The 15,268-nt window shown below is 39.9% G+C and overlaps 1 protein-coding gene across 1 annotated transcript in view; it reads left to right on the top strand.

The window, feature by feature from the left end:
• The window catches only part of USP54 (ubiquitin specific peptidase 54), a gene marked incomplete at both ends in the record, with an annotated part of 71,107 nt that overhangs the window by 52,438 nt on the left and 3,401 nt on the right, over positions 1-15,268 (top strand). Inside the window, 4 exon segments of the mRNA XM_079718829.1 lie at positions 73-268; positions 2,295-3,673; positions 11,297-11,415; positions 12,023-12,163. Coding sequence (XP_079574955.1) covers positions 73-268; positions 2,295-3,673; positions 11,297-11,415; positions 12,023-12,163 — 1,835 coding nt within the window.

Raw genomic sequence — 15,268 nt, 5'->3', positions numbered from 1 at the left:
GTTGAATTTTATTTTTTATTTTTGTTTGTATTTTTGTGTTCTGTTTCTGCTATATTTTCTTTTGCATTTTAGCTAAACTAAGACTTGCCCTGCATGGTGCCAGCTCTAGCACGCACAGCAGAGCCCTAGTCGATAAGAAGCTGCAAATCAGTATTCGAAAAGCACGGAGCCTGCAGGATCGCATGCAGCAGCAGCAACCATCTCAGCCGCCGTCGCAGCCCTCAGCCTGCCTCCCCTCACAGAGGGGAGCTCTCCCTCAGCCAACAAGGTAGTGCCTGGGAACCATTGTAGTTTATGGACGCCAGGGGAGGAAGTGACCATGGGTGCTCCATAGCCAGCTCTCATTGTCTTGGCGACTCCAGGGGAGAGAGAAGAGTCCTCTGAAAAGATTTCTTCTCTCAGGTCAGACATACAATGAAAAGCTCATCCTACTGCTGGTCCTTTTCTTAATAGTTCCTAGAAAGATGCAGAGAGTATAGCATAATAAATAGACCACTTGTCTATATTTCCTGTGGGTGAGTTTGTCTCTGGACTTGTGTAATAACACGATTATTAAATTTGTACATATTATGGTCTTAGACATGGCAATCTGAGTTACATTTTACTTTGCAGTAGAAACCGTGTGATTTATTTTGGGATTTCAGTGCTTCCTGTCCTTCAAGGAAGCAGAAAAAGCAGTCTTCCTTGCTCTGATTGATCCATTGAGAGGAGACACAAAGGTTCCCTTTGTTTTGCTTCCCTATGGTCAGGAGTAGGAAAAAAGTCCCCATGGCCATTGGTGTAGTTTCCCCATTTTAGCCCTTGAAATTGGCTGTTACTGAGAATAGATAGATTTAAGTAAGAATTAATTTTGGCTGTTAACAAGCCTGAGTAGTTTTCAGAATATAAACATTATAAAAGAAACTAACATTTTTTGAATATATGCTCAGGCACTAAGATAAACACTTTTATGTTTTATTTTATCTAATTCTCACAATAACCTTAGGAGACAGGGATTACTATTTAGCAATGGTTTATAAATAAGAAAACTCAGGCTCAGAGAGGATGAGATAAGTAAGGTACCCAGGATTACTCAGCTAGAAAGTGGTAGAAGCATGGAATTCAAATCCAGGTCTGTTTGACTCCATTAGGCTTTCCTTATAAGTAATATCATATTCTTCAAAATGTTGTAAGGGTGATTGAATGACTATGCCCACAAAGGTTTATAGTGTATTATCATTCAAATTTAATGCTCATAGCTAGGATCTTCTTTCTTCTTTTCTCCTATTGTTTACCCCACTCGCTGAATGCTAATTTGAGAATCTGATCAGAGATGTGTTTTGATTATAAGCAATTTAGGCAGCTAAACTCTTTTCAGAAAACTTCTGCCATTAGCTGTATGTGAGTGATTGAGGTTTTATCTAAGTGCTTCTAGCCCTGAGTTCTTTAGGTCAGAAATACAAAACAATTAGTAAGAAATCAACTAACTGCAGTTAATCCCTACTTCCACTCCCAAATCTCAAGAGAGTCACAGCACATTACTTTGGGGAAATATCTCAGTAAATAAATACAACCAAATCCATATTATAAAAATACACTTGAGGGCTCCCCTGGTGGCGCAGTGGTTGAGAGTCCGCCTGCCGATGCAGGGGACATGGGTTCGTGCCCTGGTCCGGGAAGATCCCACATGCCGCGGAGCGGCTGGACCCGTGAGCCGTGGCCACTGAGCCTGCGCGTCCGGAGTCTGTGCTCCGCAACGGGAGAGGTCACAACAGTGAGAGGCCCGCGTACTGCAAAAAGAAAAAAAAAAAACACTTGAAATGGTTGATTTTTATATTAATCCCAGGAGCCCAAATCATCCTGTACTCTGTAAATGTGGCCTTCTGGTTCTTTTGGCTGATCTGCCTTGCAGGACCCTAGGGATGAGTGATTTCTGGGCTTTGCTTACCTTCTATTGTCATTTGCATATGGGATGAGCAATTTTTTTTTTGAATTTGTAAGTAGAATATGATTGGAATGGGACTTTACAGGGAATGAAGAATATTAGCAAGAGCTTTACTTACTGTTACTGTGGGCAACTTTGATGAGGGTATTTAATAAAGAGAATTAATATTACCTGTTACTTAGGTGTGAGCTGACCATGTGCCTTCTCTTGTGAACCTCTGATCTGTTGACTCTACTTATGCTTGTCTTTCCATTTATTTTCACCATTACCTCTGTGAATAGTTAGAAATGGGAACCAAATGAACAGTTATTTTTGTAAGTGATCTTGTCAATTAAGACAGCTTATGACTGGCTCTCTCTATTTATTTCAGTGAACAGCCTATCCCGCTCCAAGTATTGTTAAGCCAGGAGGCCCAACTGGAACCCTACATGAATACAGAGTTTGGGGCCAATTCTTTCATCCACTCACCCGCTTCCTGCCATGAGTCACATTCGCCATTATTCCCAGAGTCATCTGCCCTGTCTGCTCCACAACACAATTCCTCCGGTGGGTCTGCCTTGAACCTTCTTACTTCTGTTGAGGTGGACAGCATTGACCCCTCTGTGTTCCACAGGCAGGGCTTACATAAAACACCAGGGAGAACTGAGAAGAATTCTCATCATGGTTGGGAACCAGAGAGTGAGCTGCAAAGCTACAGGGGGGACAACAGCAGCTGTACCATGTTCCCCCAACAAGAAGGAAGAGGCACTGATCGAGAACAGCTATTCCAAGAAAAGAGGGATCCTGCTGACTCATCCCAGGTGATGCCTTGGCTACAGCCAACTGGAACAACCATCTCTGAGAGAGGAGATGCACACAGTCTAGGCTGTGGTCCTTCAAGTTCATCAGCTCAGCCCAGCCTTTCTCTGTACAGGGCCTGCCACCCCACAATGCCTGCTCCTTCCTCATCTGTACTTCACTCTCCTAATACCTTACAGAAAACTAACCAATGCCTCCAAACCCAAAGCCTCAAAACTTCATTGACTTCAAAAGTGGACGGAGGCAGCGAGGACCCCTATGGGCCAGAGTTTCCTACCACAAAGGGGCTTGTCCGCTCTCTGGCAGAGCAGTTCCAGAGGATGCAGGGCACCTCCACAAGGGATGATACAGGTTCCCAGGATAGAAGTTTGCCCAACAGTCTAAGGAAGAACTCTTCCCTTTCTGACTCAAAGCTTCCTTTCCCACAGGGTCAAGGGAAAGGTCATTGGCCTTGGGCAAAACAACAACCCCCTGTAGATGGTAGGAACAGACTGCCTTCCTGGGGAGAGCCTGCTGATCATCCTTCTCTTGCCATGAACTCTGGGCTGCCTAATGGTGAAACTTCTAGGGGAGGACAGTCCAGGTTGGCAGAGTCAGGTATTTACCATGGGAAACCATCTCAAGTGAGAGATGCTAGGCCTAAGGAGCTGGGCAGCAGTGTCGACTTGGGGACTTCCTTGCCTTTGGATTCCTGGGTGAATGTTACAAGGCTTTGTGATTCTCAGCTTGGGGTCCCTGGGCCAGGAATGAAGTCCTCCCCTCCTGATTACCATACCTGTGTAACCTATCCAGAAAGAAACCACATCCTTTTGCATCCACATTGGAACCAAGACACAGAGCAGGAGATCTCAGAATTGGAGTCTCTCTACCAGGCCAGTCTTAAGGTTTCTCAATCTGGCTCTTCTGGATGGGGGCAGCAGGAAGTGGCCTGGAACCCACTGAGCCAAACAGGTAAGAATGCAACCAGGGGCAGGGGGTGGGGGGGCATAGAAAAGTTGAAGGCAGGAAGATAAGATCAGAAGGGGGATGGTGTTCTATGTAAATAATATCCTCAGCTTAGGAGGCAGCAGCAGAACTTCTGACTTTATTCATAAAGACTTCATGACAAGGGCTAGACATTTTTCTGGCTAGAGTGGAGAATGGGGCAGAATCATCACTCACAGGCTAGTTCCCTCCTTCTAAAGAGACCAGTGAGTATTTGCCCAGGGCTGCTGTAGTATGAATGCTAAGGAGTGGTTCCTAGGCCTTTGAGAGTGACTCAGCATGAGGTATGGGAGGCTGAGAGGAAAAGTCATTCTTCTATGGCTTAGGAACAAGCTCCAACTTGCAGTGAGGATGTTCACATTGAGCCAGGTCTCCAGTGTGGCATATCCAGATCGTACTGAACCAGCAATATCAAGACCTCCCCTGATCCGTTCAGGAACTACCAGGTTTAGAATTTTCAAGGTGGTATGCTTGTAGGGTACCTGTTCACCGACTCTTTGTGAGATTATACTGTGTGAAGAGTGAAGTCTAATGTTAAATGCACAGCACAGAATTAGTTCTGTAAACTGAAGACATGAAGGATATTTATAACTTAAGATTGATGTACTTAAGAACTCCAAAGCCTGAACTATTGTTCTGTCTCCATCATTAACTGTCAGTAAAAATTTGGACAAGTCATTTAATATCCTAGTTTTTACTTATAAGATGAGAGAATTGGTTCAATGATTTTTTTTTAAAGATACCTTCCAACTCTTTAAATGATATGTATGATTCTGTAAAATTAAACTCAGAGAAATTTATCTTCAGTTTAGGTGGTATAGTTCTTTGCATGCAGCCAACCAATGTTTAATTATAGCCAAACAAGTGGTTATTGAAAATCTACTATATTCCCAGGAGCATCAGAGTGGGGGATATCATATAAATATAAGATTTAATATTAAGATATGTTTTTTAGGATCTCCACTCTAGTGTAAACTTTGCAATAACATTTATTAAGTGCTCCTTAGGTATTAATACATAGGACAGGGCAGTATGAGAAGATTACAAAGAATGAGGAAAAGTTGGAGTTTGCCTCAATTAGCTTCCTCTCTAATATAAGGGAGAAAGAATATACAAATGTCAAGTATTTTAAGAATCATAAACACATATAAAAAATATTTGCAATTAAAACTGAACTAACCAATTGAATGTCAAACATTATATTACAAACAAAACAAACCTTATGTTATCCCAGATAGCAACATTTTTTATTGTAGATGGTTTTGAAAATATATAAAGTAACAAAAATCATTGATAACCCCAGCAGTAGTTTCATGAGTTTGCTTCTGGCTTTGGGTTGCCGCCCCCCACCCCTGATTGACATAGTTTTTTTTTTTTCTAAATTTCCCCTAGTTTACTTTTTTTTTTCTAATTAATTTTTATTGGAGTATAGTTGCTTTACAATGTTGTATTAGTTTCTACTGTACAGCAAAATGAATCAGCTACACATATACATATATCCCCTCCCTTCCGGACTTCCCTCCCATTCAGGTCATCACAGTGCACTAAGTAGAATTCCCTGTGCTATACAGTATGTTCTCATTAGTTATCTATTTTATACATAGTATCAATAGTGTAGTGACATACTTTTGTGTGTGTGTGTGTGTGTGTGTGTGTGATACGCGGGCTTCTCACTGTTGTGGCCTCTCCTGCTGTGGAGCACAGGCTCTGGATGCGCAGGCTCAGCGGCCATGGCTCACGGGCCCAGCCGCTTCGCGGCATGTGGGATCTTCCTGGACCAGGGCATGAACCTGTGTCCCCTGCATCGGCAGGCAGACTCTCAACCACTGCGCCACCAGGGAAGCGCCATACTTTTTTTTTTAATTGAAGTATAGTTGATTTACAAAGTTGTGTTAGTTTCAGGTGTACAGCAAAGTGATTTAGTTCATATATATATATATATATATGTGTGTGTGTGTGTGTATATATATATATATATTTTTTTTGTATATATATATTCTTTTTCAGATTTTTTCCATTATAGGTTATTACAAAATACTGAATATAGTTCCCTGTGCCATGCAGAAGTTCCTTGTTGTTTATCTATTTTATATATAGTCGTGTGTATATGTTAATCCCAAACACCCATTTTATCCCTCCCCTTCTTTCCCCTTTGGTAACCATAAGTTTGTTTTCTATGTCTGTGAGTCTATAGTATTTCTGTTTTGTAAATAAGTTTATTTGTGTCATTTTTTTAGATTTCACGTATAAGTGATACCATATTATATTTGTCTTTCTCTGACTTACTTCACTTAATATAATAATCTCTAGGTCCATCCATGTTGCTTCTGGTTTTGTTTTTTATGCATATATACTATATATTTATTTGTTTTGTTTTTACAAAAAGCTGGATTATAATATATGTATATAGTTTAGTCCCATGATTTCTTACATTATATCCATAAGCATTTTCCCTTTGGAAAAAACTACTTTTAATGACTATAATATGCTGCATATGAATACACCATAATATATTCAGCCATTCTACTGTGGTTGAATATTTAGGTTACTTAAAATTTTTTGATAATATAGCACTGTGATGAATATCTTTATACTTAGGAGTTTGGCCACATTTCTGATAAACTCCTTAGGATAAACTTTTAGAAGGGTAATAACTAGTTGAAGGTTATAAACTTAAAAAAATCTCTTGATACATACTGGCAAACTCAGGAAGATTATACTTCTGAAAACAGTATGAAAGCGTACCTACCAACCATTAATTTTTACTTAATAGTGAACAGAAACTAATTTTAAAAATCCAGTTAATGAATCAGTCCTCAAAATAACTTGTCAAACCAAACTAGGCTTTATTTTGGTTAGAGTCTCTTTTTTAAATTGAGTCTTTCAGAACTGACGTGGCAGAATAAAGAAGAGATCAGTGGAATAAATCAAGAAGTAGACGATGAAGGAAAATACCAATTAGGATCCATATATGACAGAATATATCTTTAGGGGAGTCTTCCTTTATCTTATTGTAAAGCATTTATTAAGCACCAAATTACTTTTTTTCTCCAATTTTATTGATATAGTTGACAAATAACATTGTATAACATTGTATAAGTTTAAGGACAACAGTGTGATGGTTTGATACATGTATATATTGCAAAATGATTACCACAGTAAAGTCAGTTAACACAGCCATCACCATACCTAATTACAATATCTTTCTTTTTTTTGTGGTGAGAACATTTAGGATTTACTGTCTTAGCAACTTTCAGGTATATAGTAATACAATATTGTTAACTATAGTCACCATGCTATACATTAGATCCTTAGAACTTATTCATCTTATAACTGGAAATGTGTACCCTTTGATCAGCATCTCTATATTCCCCCCACCCCCTGGCTCCTGGCAACTACCATTCCATTCTCTGTTTCTATGAGTTTGGCTTTCTTAAAGATTCCACATATAAGTGTTATCCTATGGTATTTCTCTTTCTCTGTATGACTTATTGCTTTAAAAAAAAGAAAGCTTTATTGATATATAATTTATGTACTGGACAATTCACCTATTTAAAGTGTACAATTCAATGGTTTTTAGGATATTGACAGAGTTGTCCATCCATTACCACAATCAGTTAAAGTGTTTTTTCATCACCCCCAAAAGAAATCCTGTATCCATTAGTATTCACTCCCCAGTAAACCTCTAATCTATTTTCTGCCTATAGATTACCTATTTTGGACATTTCATATAAATAGAATCATATAGAATGTGGTATTTTGCAACCAGATTAGTTTTGACATGACTATAGTTCCTAAAGAGTTATGTGAACACTGCCCTTGACCTATATTCTAAATTTCATAGTATTTTGAAGATGCCCACATATCATCTTAAAAATAAAAAATAATTTTTTGTTATGGAAGACTTCAAATATATTCTAAAGTAAAGAGTAAATGTTATAACCACCCCCCTTGTTCTTATCACTAACTTCCACGGTGATTATCTTGGCCAATTATCAACAGATGGCTGATTTTGATTTAGCGACCCCTCCCTCTCCCCCGCCACTTTCCCTCCCCACTGGATTATTTTAAAGCAAATCCCAGACATTATATCATTTCCTCCATAAATAGTTTGGAATGTATCTCTAAGAAATAAAGACTCTTTTTTAAAAGGCAGAACTATAATATTATTATACCTAAAAAATTAACAATAATTTCTTAATATAATACAGTAACTAGCCAGTATTCAACTTTTTTCAATTGTCCCACAGATGTCTTTTCACAGTTGTTTTATTTCGAATAGAATCCAAACAAGATCCACACATTGCATTTTGTTGATGTGTCTCAAGGCTTTTTTTAAGCCTGTAAGTTTCCTGTCTCTTTTTTCCCCTTGCCATTTATTTGTTGAAGAAATTTGGTCATTTGTCTTCCACGTTTTAGATTATATTCTAGGAGAGGTTTTTTTGTTGTCATTTTGTTTTTAAAACATGTTCTCCTAAGACCCTCTTTTTCCCTATAACTTGGTACTTAGGGTTAGGAGGCTTGATTCTTGATTAAAATCAGGTTTACTTTTTAAAAATAAGAATATTTCATAGGTAGTACTTAGACTTCTTATATCATATCAAGAAGCACATAATGTCTGGTAGTCTTTCTTTTTGTTACTATTGATCAGTGAGTAGATGTCACCTTAATTCTATCAAATCGAGAAGACCCGTCAACAGTACTCCTTACAGAAGGCCACCTCCACCTCTGTTTAAGTATCTTTAAAGGAATAAGTGTCTACTCTCTTCAGGAGGTTCCAATGGCTACCTTCTTGACTAGGTAAGAATCACACTTGACTTGATTAGAGGAGCACCAAATTCTAACCATTACAGCTGTAATTCTTAAATCTGGCTGCCCATCATAGTCACCTGAAGAATGGGTTTTTTTTAAAAAAGAAGAAGAATTTTATTATTTTTTTTAAATAAATTTATTTATTTTTATTTTTATTTATTTTTGGCTGCATTGGGTCTTTGTTGCTGTGCGCGGGCTTTCTCTAGTTGCAGCGAGCAGGGGCTATTCTTTGTTGCGGTGTGCGGGCTTCTCATTGCAGTGACTTCTCTTGTTGCAGAGCATGGGCTCTAGGCACATGGACTTCAGTAGTTGTGGCACGTGGGCTCAGTAGTTGTGGCTCACAGGCTCTAGAGCACAGGCTCAGTAGTTGTGGTGCACGGGCTTAGTTGTTCTGCGGCATGTGGGATCTTCCTGGACCAGGGCTCGAACCTGTGTCCCCTGCATTGGCAGGCAGATTCTTAACCACTGCGCTACCAAGGAAACCCAGAATAATTTTATATAAATGAGATCATAGCACACATGATTTTTGTTGTTGTTGTTTTATATTTATTTATTTATTTAATTTTATTTTTGACTGCGTCACGTCTTAGTTGTGGCATGCAAGATCTTCCGTTGTGACACATGTGCCCCTTGCTGCACTGGGCGGGCTTCTCTGTAGTTGTGGTGCACGGGCTCCAGAGCGTGCAGGCTCCAGAGCACGTGGGCTCAGTAGTTGTGGCACATGGGCTCTCTAGCTGTGGCCTGCATGCTCAGTAGTTACGGCACATGGGCTTACTTGCCCCATAGCATGTGGGATCTTAGTTCCCTGACCAGGGATCAAACCCATGTCCCTTTCATTGGAAGGCAGATTCTTAACCACTAGACAGCCAGGGAAGTTCCCATGATGTTTTTATTACAGACAATTTTTGTTTCTCTCTCCTTCCTTCAAATCAATCCCTACCATTTATCCCCCACCACCTTCTCAGACAGTAATCTAATGTGCATATTTCTGTATTTCTCTGTTCATATCATCCTATATAGACCTACATATATAGTATTTTTTGGTTTGGGGATAATATTACAGATTTTTTTTTCCTTTAACTCAACAATACTTGATGAAAATTCCTCTAAGTCGTCTAGTTTAACTCAATTCATTCTTTTTAGTGGCTGGACAATATTTGATATTGAGGATAGTGTAATGTATTTAGCCATTCTGCTATAGATGGGCATTACTTTATTTCTAGTTCTTGGCCACTACAAACAAGGCCGCAATAAACAGATAGTTTTGCTTCTTATTCCCAGGAGTAGAACTATTGGTTAAGAGGGTAAATATATTTTCAGTCTTAATGGTTATCTCTAGATTGCTTTTTAGGAAGACTATAACATTTCACATTTTCTCCAACAATGTTTGAGGATATTCTCCCACACTTTTTGTGGAAACCTTTTAAAAATAAATATTCCCAGGCTCCAACCAGAAAGATTCTGATTCAGTAGGTCTGCAGAGAGGTACACAAAGCTGTATTTTTTTAAAGTTCTAGATGAATCTGAGGTAGTATTGGAACCACTGCATTTAAGCAGAAGGAAATATTGAAAATAACTGGCCTTCTAGCTTAGTATCAGTAATATCATGCTTTAGCCAGGGACACATATTAGAATCAAAATATCAAATCAAGACATGAATTGGCAATAGACATATATATCAAATGTAGGTCAAGGATGTGTGCATTTTCAGAATGGAAGGCTTAATTAGTTGTATTGGGGCGAGCCCCTTGGGAGTCACATATCCAGTTTGGAGCAGCTCATCTCTTAATAGTCTCGCAAGATTTTGAGGAAGAGGGCTTCCCTGGTGGCGCAGTGGTTGAGAATCTGCCTGCTAATGCAGGGGATACAGGTTCGTGCCCTGGTCTGGGAGGATCCCACATGCCACGGAGCAACTAGGCCTGTGAGCCACAACTACTGAGCCTGCGCGTCTAAAGCTTGTGCTCCACAACGAGAGAGGCCGTGATAATGAGAGGCCCGCGCACCGCGATGAAGAGTGGCCCCCGCTTGCCACAATTAGAGAAAGCCCTTACACAGAAATGAAGACCCAACGCAGCAAAAATAAATAAATTAATTAATAAATTCAAAAAAAAAAAAAAGATTTTGAGGAAGAGATAAACATTTAGAATTTGTTTAGAATTTAAGTGAATAAAAGAGAGAAGCTAATGGGGGAAATAAAAGAGCACTGCACATACAAAATGTTGCTGAAGAGCTCCTGCTCATAGTATATAACTGGAAGTGTAAATGCAGAGACTTGAGTTTTAATCCTGGTTAAACTACTTACTACTTGTCAGATCCTGGAACTCATTTTCCTGCTTTGTAAAATGAGGCGGTTTAATATGTGATTACTATGATAATTTTCAATTCCTAACCCGACTGGAGATAATAGTTCCTTTGTCATCACAGATACTCTGGAGAATCACTATATCAGATAATTTCCTCTGTATGTATTATAAGTCTTGGGCCCAAGGCTGACAGAAGCAAAGCTGATTATATTTCCTATTCAGCTATCTGTCCACAGAGCCCTTTCTCAACAAGGTTCTTCAAGCCCTGTGTTTTGAGATCCTTATGGCCTTATAGGAAGCTATCCATATTCTGAAACTCCTGTTTCTACATTCCAGGAGCCCATCCTCCAGTGGATTCAGAGATGCATATTTGTTATTTAATGAAACAAGAATTCCTGAGTTTTGTGCTGCCAGACTGAGTTTAGACTCCAGGAGAAGAGATGGCTTCAACTTGTATTTATGTTTTCCTCCTCAGGCTCTACAGATGGTGTAGGGAGGAGGTTGCGCTCAGCCCCTGGCCTTGATCTCTCAAAGACCCCAACAGCAGAAATGGAGCAAAGTCTCCATGGAGCCAATACAGTGTCTACTTCTCAGGTAGCTACCTCAGGTGCTAAAGTTTTGGGCATGGGGTGATGTGTTGGGAAAGAATTATGGAGAGATATGAGTGGTAGGGTTGGTGGTAAAGCAGCGGCATGGTAATGTGGGGCTGTTGGAAGAGAAGAAGGTCTATGATTGGGCTTCTTTTTTTTTCTTCTTTTTTTTAACATCTTTATTGGAGTATAATTGCTTTACAATGTTGGGTTAGTTTCTGCTGTATAACAGTGAATCAGCTATACATATACATATATCCCCATATCCCCTCCCTCTTTTGTCTCCCTCCCACCCTCCCTATCCCACCCCTCTAGGTGGTCACAAAGCACCGAGCTGATCTCCCTGTGCTATGTGGCTGCTTCCCACTAGCTATCTATTTTACATTTGGTAGTGTATATATGTCAATGCTACTCTCTCACTTTGTCCCAGATTGGGCTTCTTTTGAGTGAGAGGAGATTGCCACATGGCCACTACCTTTTAAATACGTCTAATTCAGATATCTACTAGTGAGTCTTACCCTATTCTCTCCCATATCCCTCGGGACAGTGTCTGTGGGAAAACCACAGGTCTGGTGTTATGTGTCTGCCTGTGTGTGTCTGTGTGTTTGAAGGCTGCACCTGGCCGAGGCCCCAGCAGGGAGTGTGGGGAGGATGATCAGTATGGTGCAGAGAACTTTCGGCGCATCTCACGCAGTCTCAGTGGCACCGTTGTCTCAGAGAGGGAGGAGGTCCCAGTCTCTTCCCACAGTTTTGTAAGTAGAATCAGGGTCTATCTATTCAGAGCATGCTCTTTCTCTTGCTAGGTAAAAATATACTGCAGGTGAAGGGGCAGGAGAAACTGAAGGTTGTAATCTGGGGGAAAGCCATATACACTCAGCAAAAATGGGGACACATAGTCATTATTTTCTTGACACACAGTTACTTGGAGCCTAGAAGAATGTTCCTTCTCTGTAGCAGTTCTGGAAGGTGTATTATAGGCTTCCCCGGGATGAGAAGAGTACTAGCAGCCTCAAGAGGAGTCTCGGAGAAGCCACTGCTGCTGACTGGGTCAGAACCCACTGTACTAATCAAAGGAAGAAGAGAAGAGATGGGATGGAGTATTTTTTTGCCTTTTCTTCCCCATCCTAGTACATGACTGAGTGGGGTCCAGTGTGCTTTCAAGCTGAAATGAAGCATGTACATTAGCAAGAGAAGGAAAATGATTTAAAATCCTCATCCTTGGGGCTTTTCATACGGCATTAATACAGTAATCTGTATATGAAAAGGACAGGGACACCCAAGTCAGCAGAGATCAGCAAACTCAAATAGTTTCAGTGGTTGGGTTTCTAAAACGTGCCTTTTGAGAATTTCACACACTTGCCCAAGGCAAGTTGAATTTTTATTACAGTAGGGGTCAGGACACAAAGCACCAGTACATTGAAGTGTGCTCACCAGGTCAGTTTGATAAATACTAAAAAACAGGTCTTAAAAATGTGATATAAAAATTAAAAGGTACAAAAAAAAAACCTGTCTCTTCCACCACTTCTTCAGATCCAACTTCTTTCCCTAGAGGTAGTCATTTTTTCCAGTTTATTGCTCATAAGTTTCTAAAGAGCTCTGAACAGTTGGCCATTCTTTTTGGAAAAGATGGTCTTTTCTTCCCAATATTTGTTCTCATATACCTTTAATGGCGAATTGTTATTTTCCTAGGAGAGTTGGCTTCCTTTGTCCTGGCTTCTGTATCATTCATTTATTCACTGATTCATTCTTTTTTTTTTTTTTTTTTGATGTGGACCATTTTTTTAAAGTCTTTATTAAATTTGTTACAAAATTGCTTCTGTTTTATGTTTTGGTTTTTTGGTCACGAGGCCTGTGGGATCTTAGCTCCCTGCCAGGGATCGAACCCACAACCCCTGCATTGGAAGGCGAAGTCTTAACCACTGGACCGCCAGGGAAGTCCCAATTCCTTCTTTTAAACAAATGCTTTTTGAGCTTATGTTCTAGGTATTGTGCCAGATGCTGGGGAAATGGTGGTGAGTGAGCTAGATACAGTCCCTGCTCTCATGACTTTACAGTCTACTGGGGGAGACAGATAAACAAACAATTGTAATATAATATGATAGAATTTAATGCTATGGAAGCATAATAGAGGGGACATCTAAACCAGGCTTGAAGAATCAGGGAAGTCTTCCTGCAGGAAGTAAAAAGAATGTAGCAGAAAAAGGGACCTGAAGCAGACATTAACTGAGTTAAAAGAAGCTCATTGGTATGGCATGATTAGCGTCTGGTGAGGGAAGGATGGAGAGTATTGACAAGTGAGACTAGAAAGACTATAAACAAGGGTCATATCACGAACCACAGTAAGGAGTTTGGGAGGATAGAAGTGGACATACTGGAGAGCCAATTAGGAAGTAAAAATTAATGTGTTTGATACCTACTTGCCTGGATATGGGGAAAGGAGAATCAAGGATAATATCTAGGAATTGTAGGTTGATAATGATAATATTTGAGGGAGGAGAAGCAGGAATATATTTGGGGGGAGAGATATCTGCAATTTTGGATATATTAAGCTTGAGTGGAGATAGGTATCTGGTAGGCCTTTGGGTGTGAGACATATAAACTTGAAATTGAGATTCGGGAATCATAGCCACTAAAAAAGAGGAAAAGAGTATTACAAAAAGAGGCGAGGAACCAGGACATATCCCTGAAGAGTATCAGATTTAAGGTGGTTCTTCTGAAGAATCCCAAAAGGAGACTTGGTAAAAGAGACCAGAGAGATAGAAGGGAAACCAGTGAAGAGTGGTGTCTCTTTCTTCTATGGCTGTGTCACATGCCGAGAGGACTAGCACCTGGTCCTTATGCTATGTGGTAAATGCCTGCCATGTGCCATGCTGTTGTTAGGTGCTATGAGCACACACTGATGGAACAACACAAAATATCTTACAATCTAGTAAAGGAAATAAGATATACTGGCATATAGATGATTTTATTTAATATATTATTTATTAAGTGCCTGTAATGTTCCAGGAGCTGTTCAAGGTGCTGGGGATACTGGAGTGAAAAATGTATTCTACTAGGAGAGAAAGACAATAAACAAGTAAACCCCAGACAATGTGTGATAAAGAAGAATAAAACAAAGGAAGAGGATAAGGAGTAAAGAGGTAATAGTGGTTATTCTCAGGGCTATTTTTGATAGAGTAGTGAGGGAAATCAGCTCTAAGAAAGTAACATTTGATCAGAGACCTCAGTGACATGAAGGTGTAAGCCACGGGAAGAACATTCCCGGTAACAGAAACGCAGAGTGTAAAGGACCTGAGGTGGAATGAGCTTGGTGTGTTTGAGGAATGTTAAGCAGGTTAGAGTGTAAAAGGCACAGGAATGGTAGGAGATAAAATGAGAAAGATCAGCATTGCCATATCACATAGGAACTTGCAGGCTGCACTAAGGAGGTAGTGGGCTGGAGGAAGACTAAATTGGAGGCTGCTGCAGTGGTCCAATTGAGTTTAAATATAAAACCTATAGGTAGAAATGACATTACATGGCATAGGCAACTAATGGAATTGTGGAAGAAAAGTGCAAAATCAAGGGCAGTGTCAACATTTGAGTCTAGGTGACAAGAAAATACAGTACCAGGAGGAGGAGTTTGGAAGAATGTTGGTTCAATTTTGGACATATTCGTGTTTCATATGTTAAAGGGGATATTTCTGAGATTTTGCCAGAGAAGCGAATGTTGAATGGAGTATAGAGCAGGTCATAAGCATCAATGGGTACAAACTTGACAGGCAGCATCAAAGTGGAGACTGTAGAGTGTAGCAGTAATGGGAAAGATGGAATAGAGAGTTTTTGATTGTACATTTAGGGAGATATATATTAGTTCC

The sequence above is a fragment of the Hyperoodon ampullatus genome (assembly GCF_949752795.1).
Source record: "Hyperoodon ampullatus genome assembly, chromosome: 1".
Taxonomy (NCBI): Eukaryota; Metazoa; Chordata; class Mammalia; order Artiodactyla; family Ziphiidae; genus Hyperoodon; species Hyperoodon ampullatus.
The sequence above is the reverse complement of the archived record's forward strand: the minus strand, read 5'-3'. Positions and strand labels throughout refer to the sequence as shown.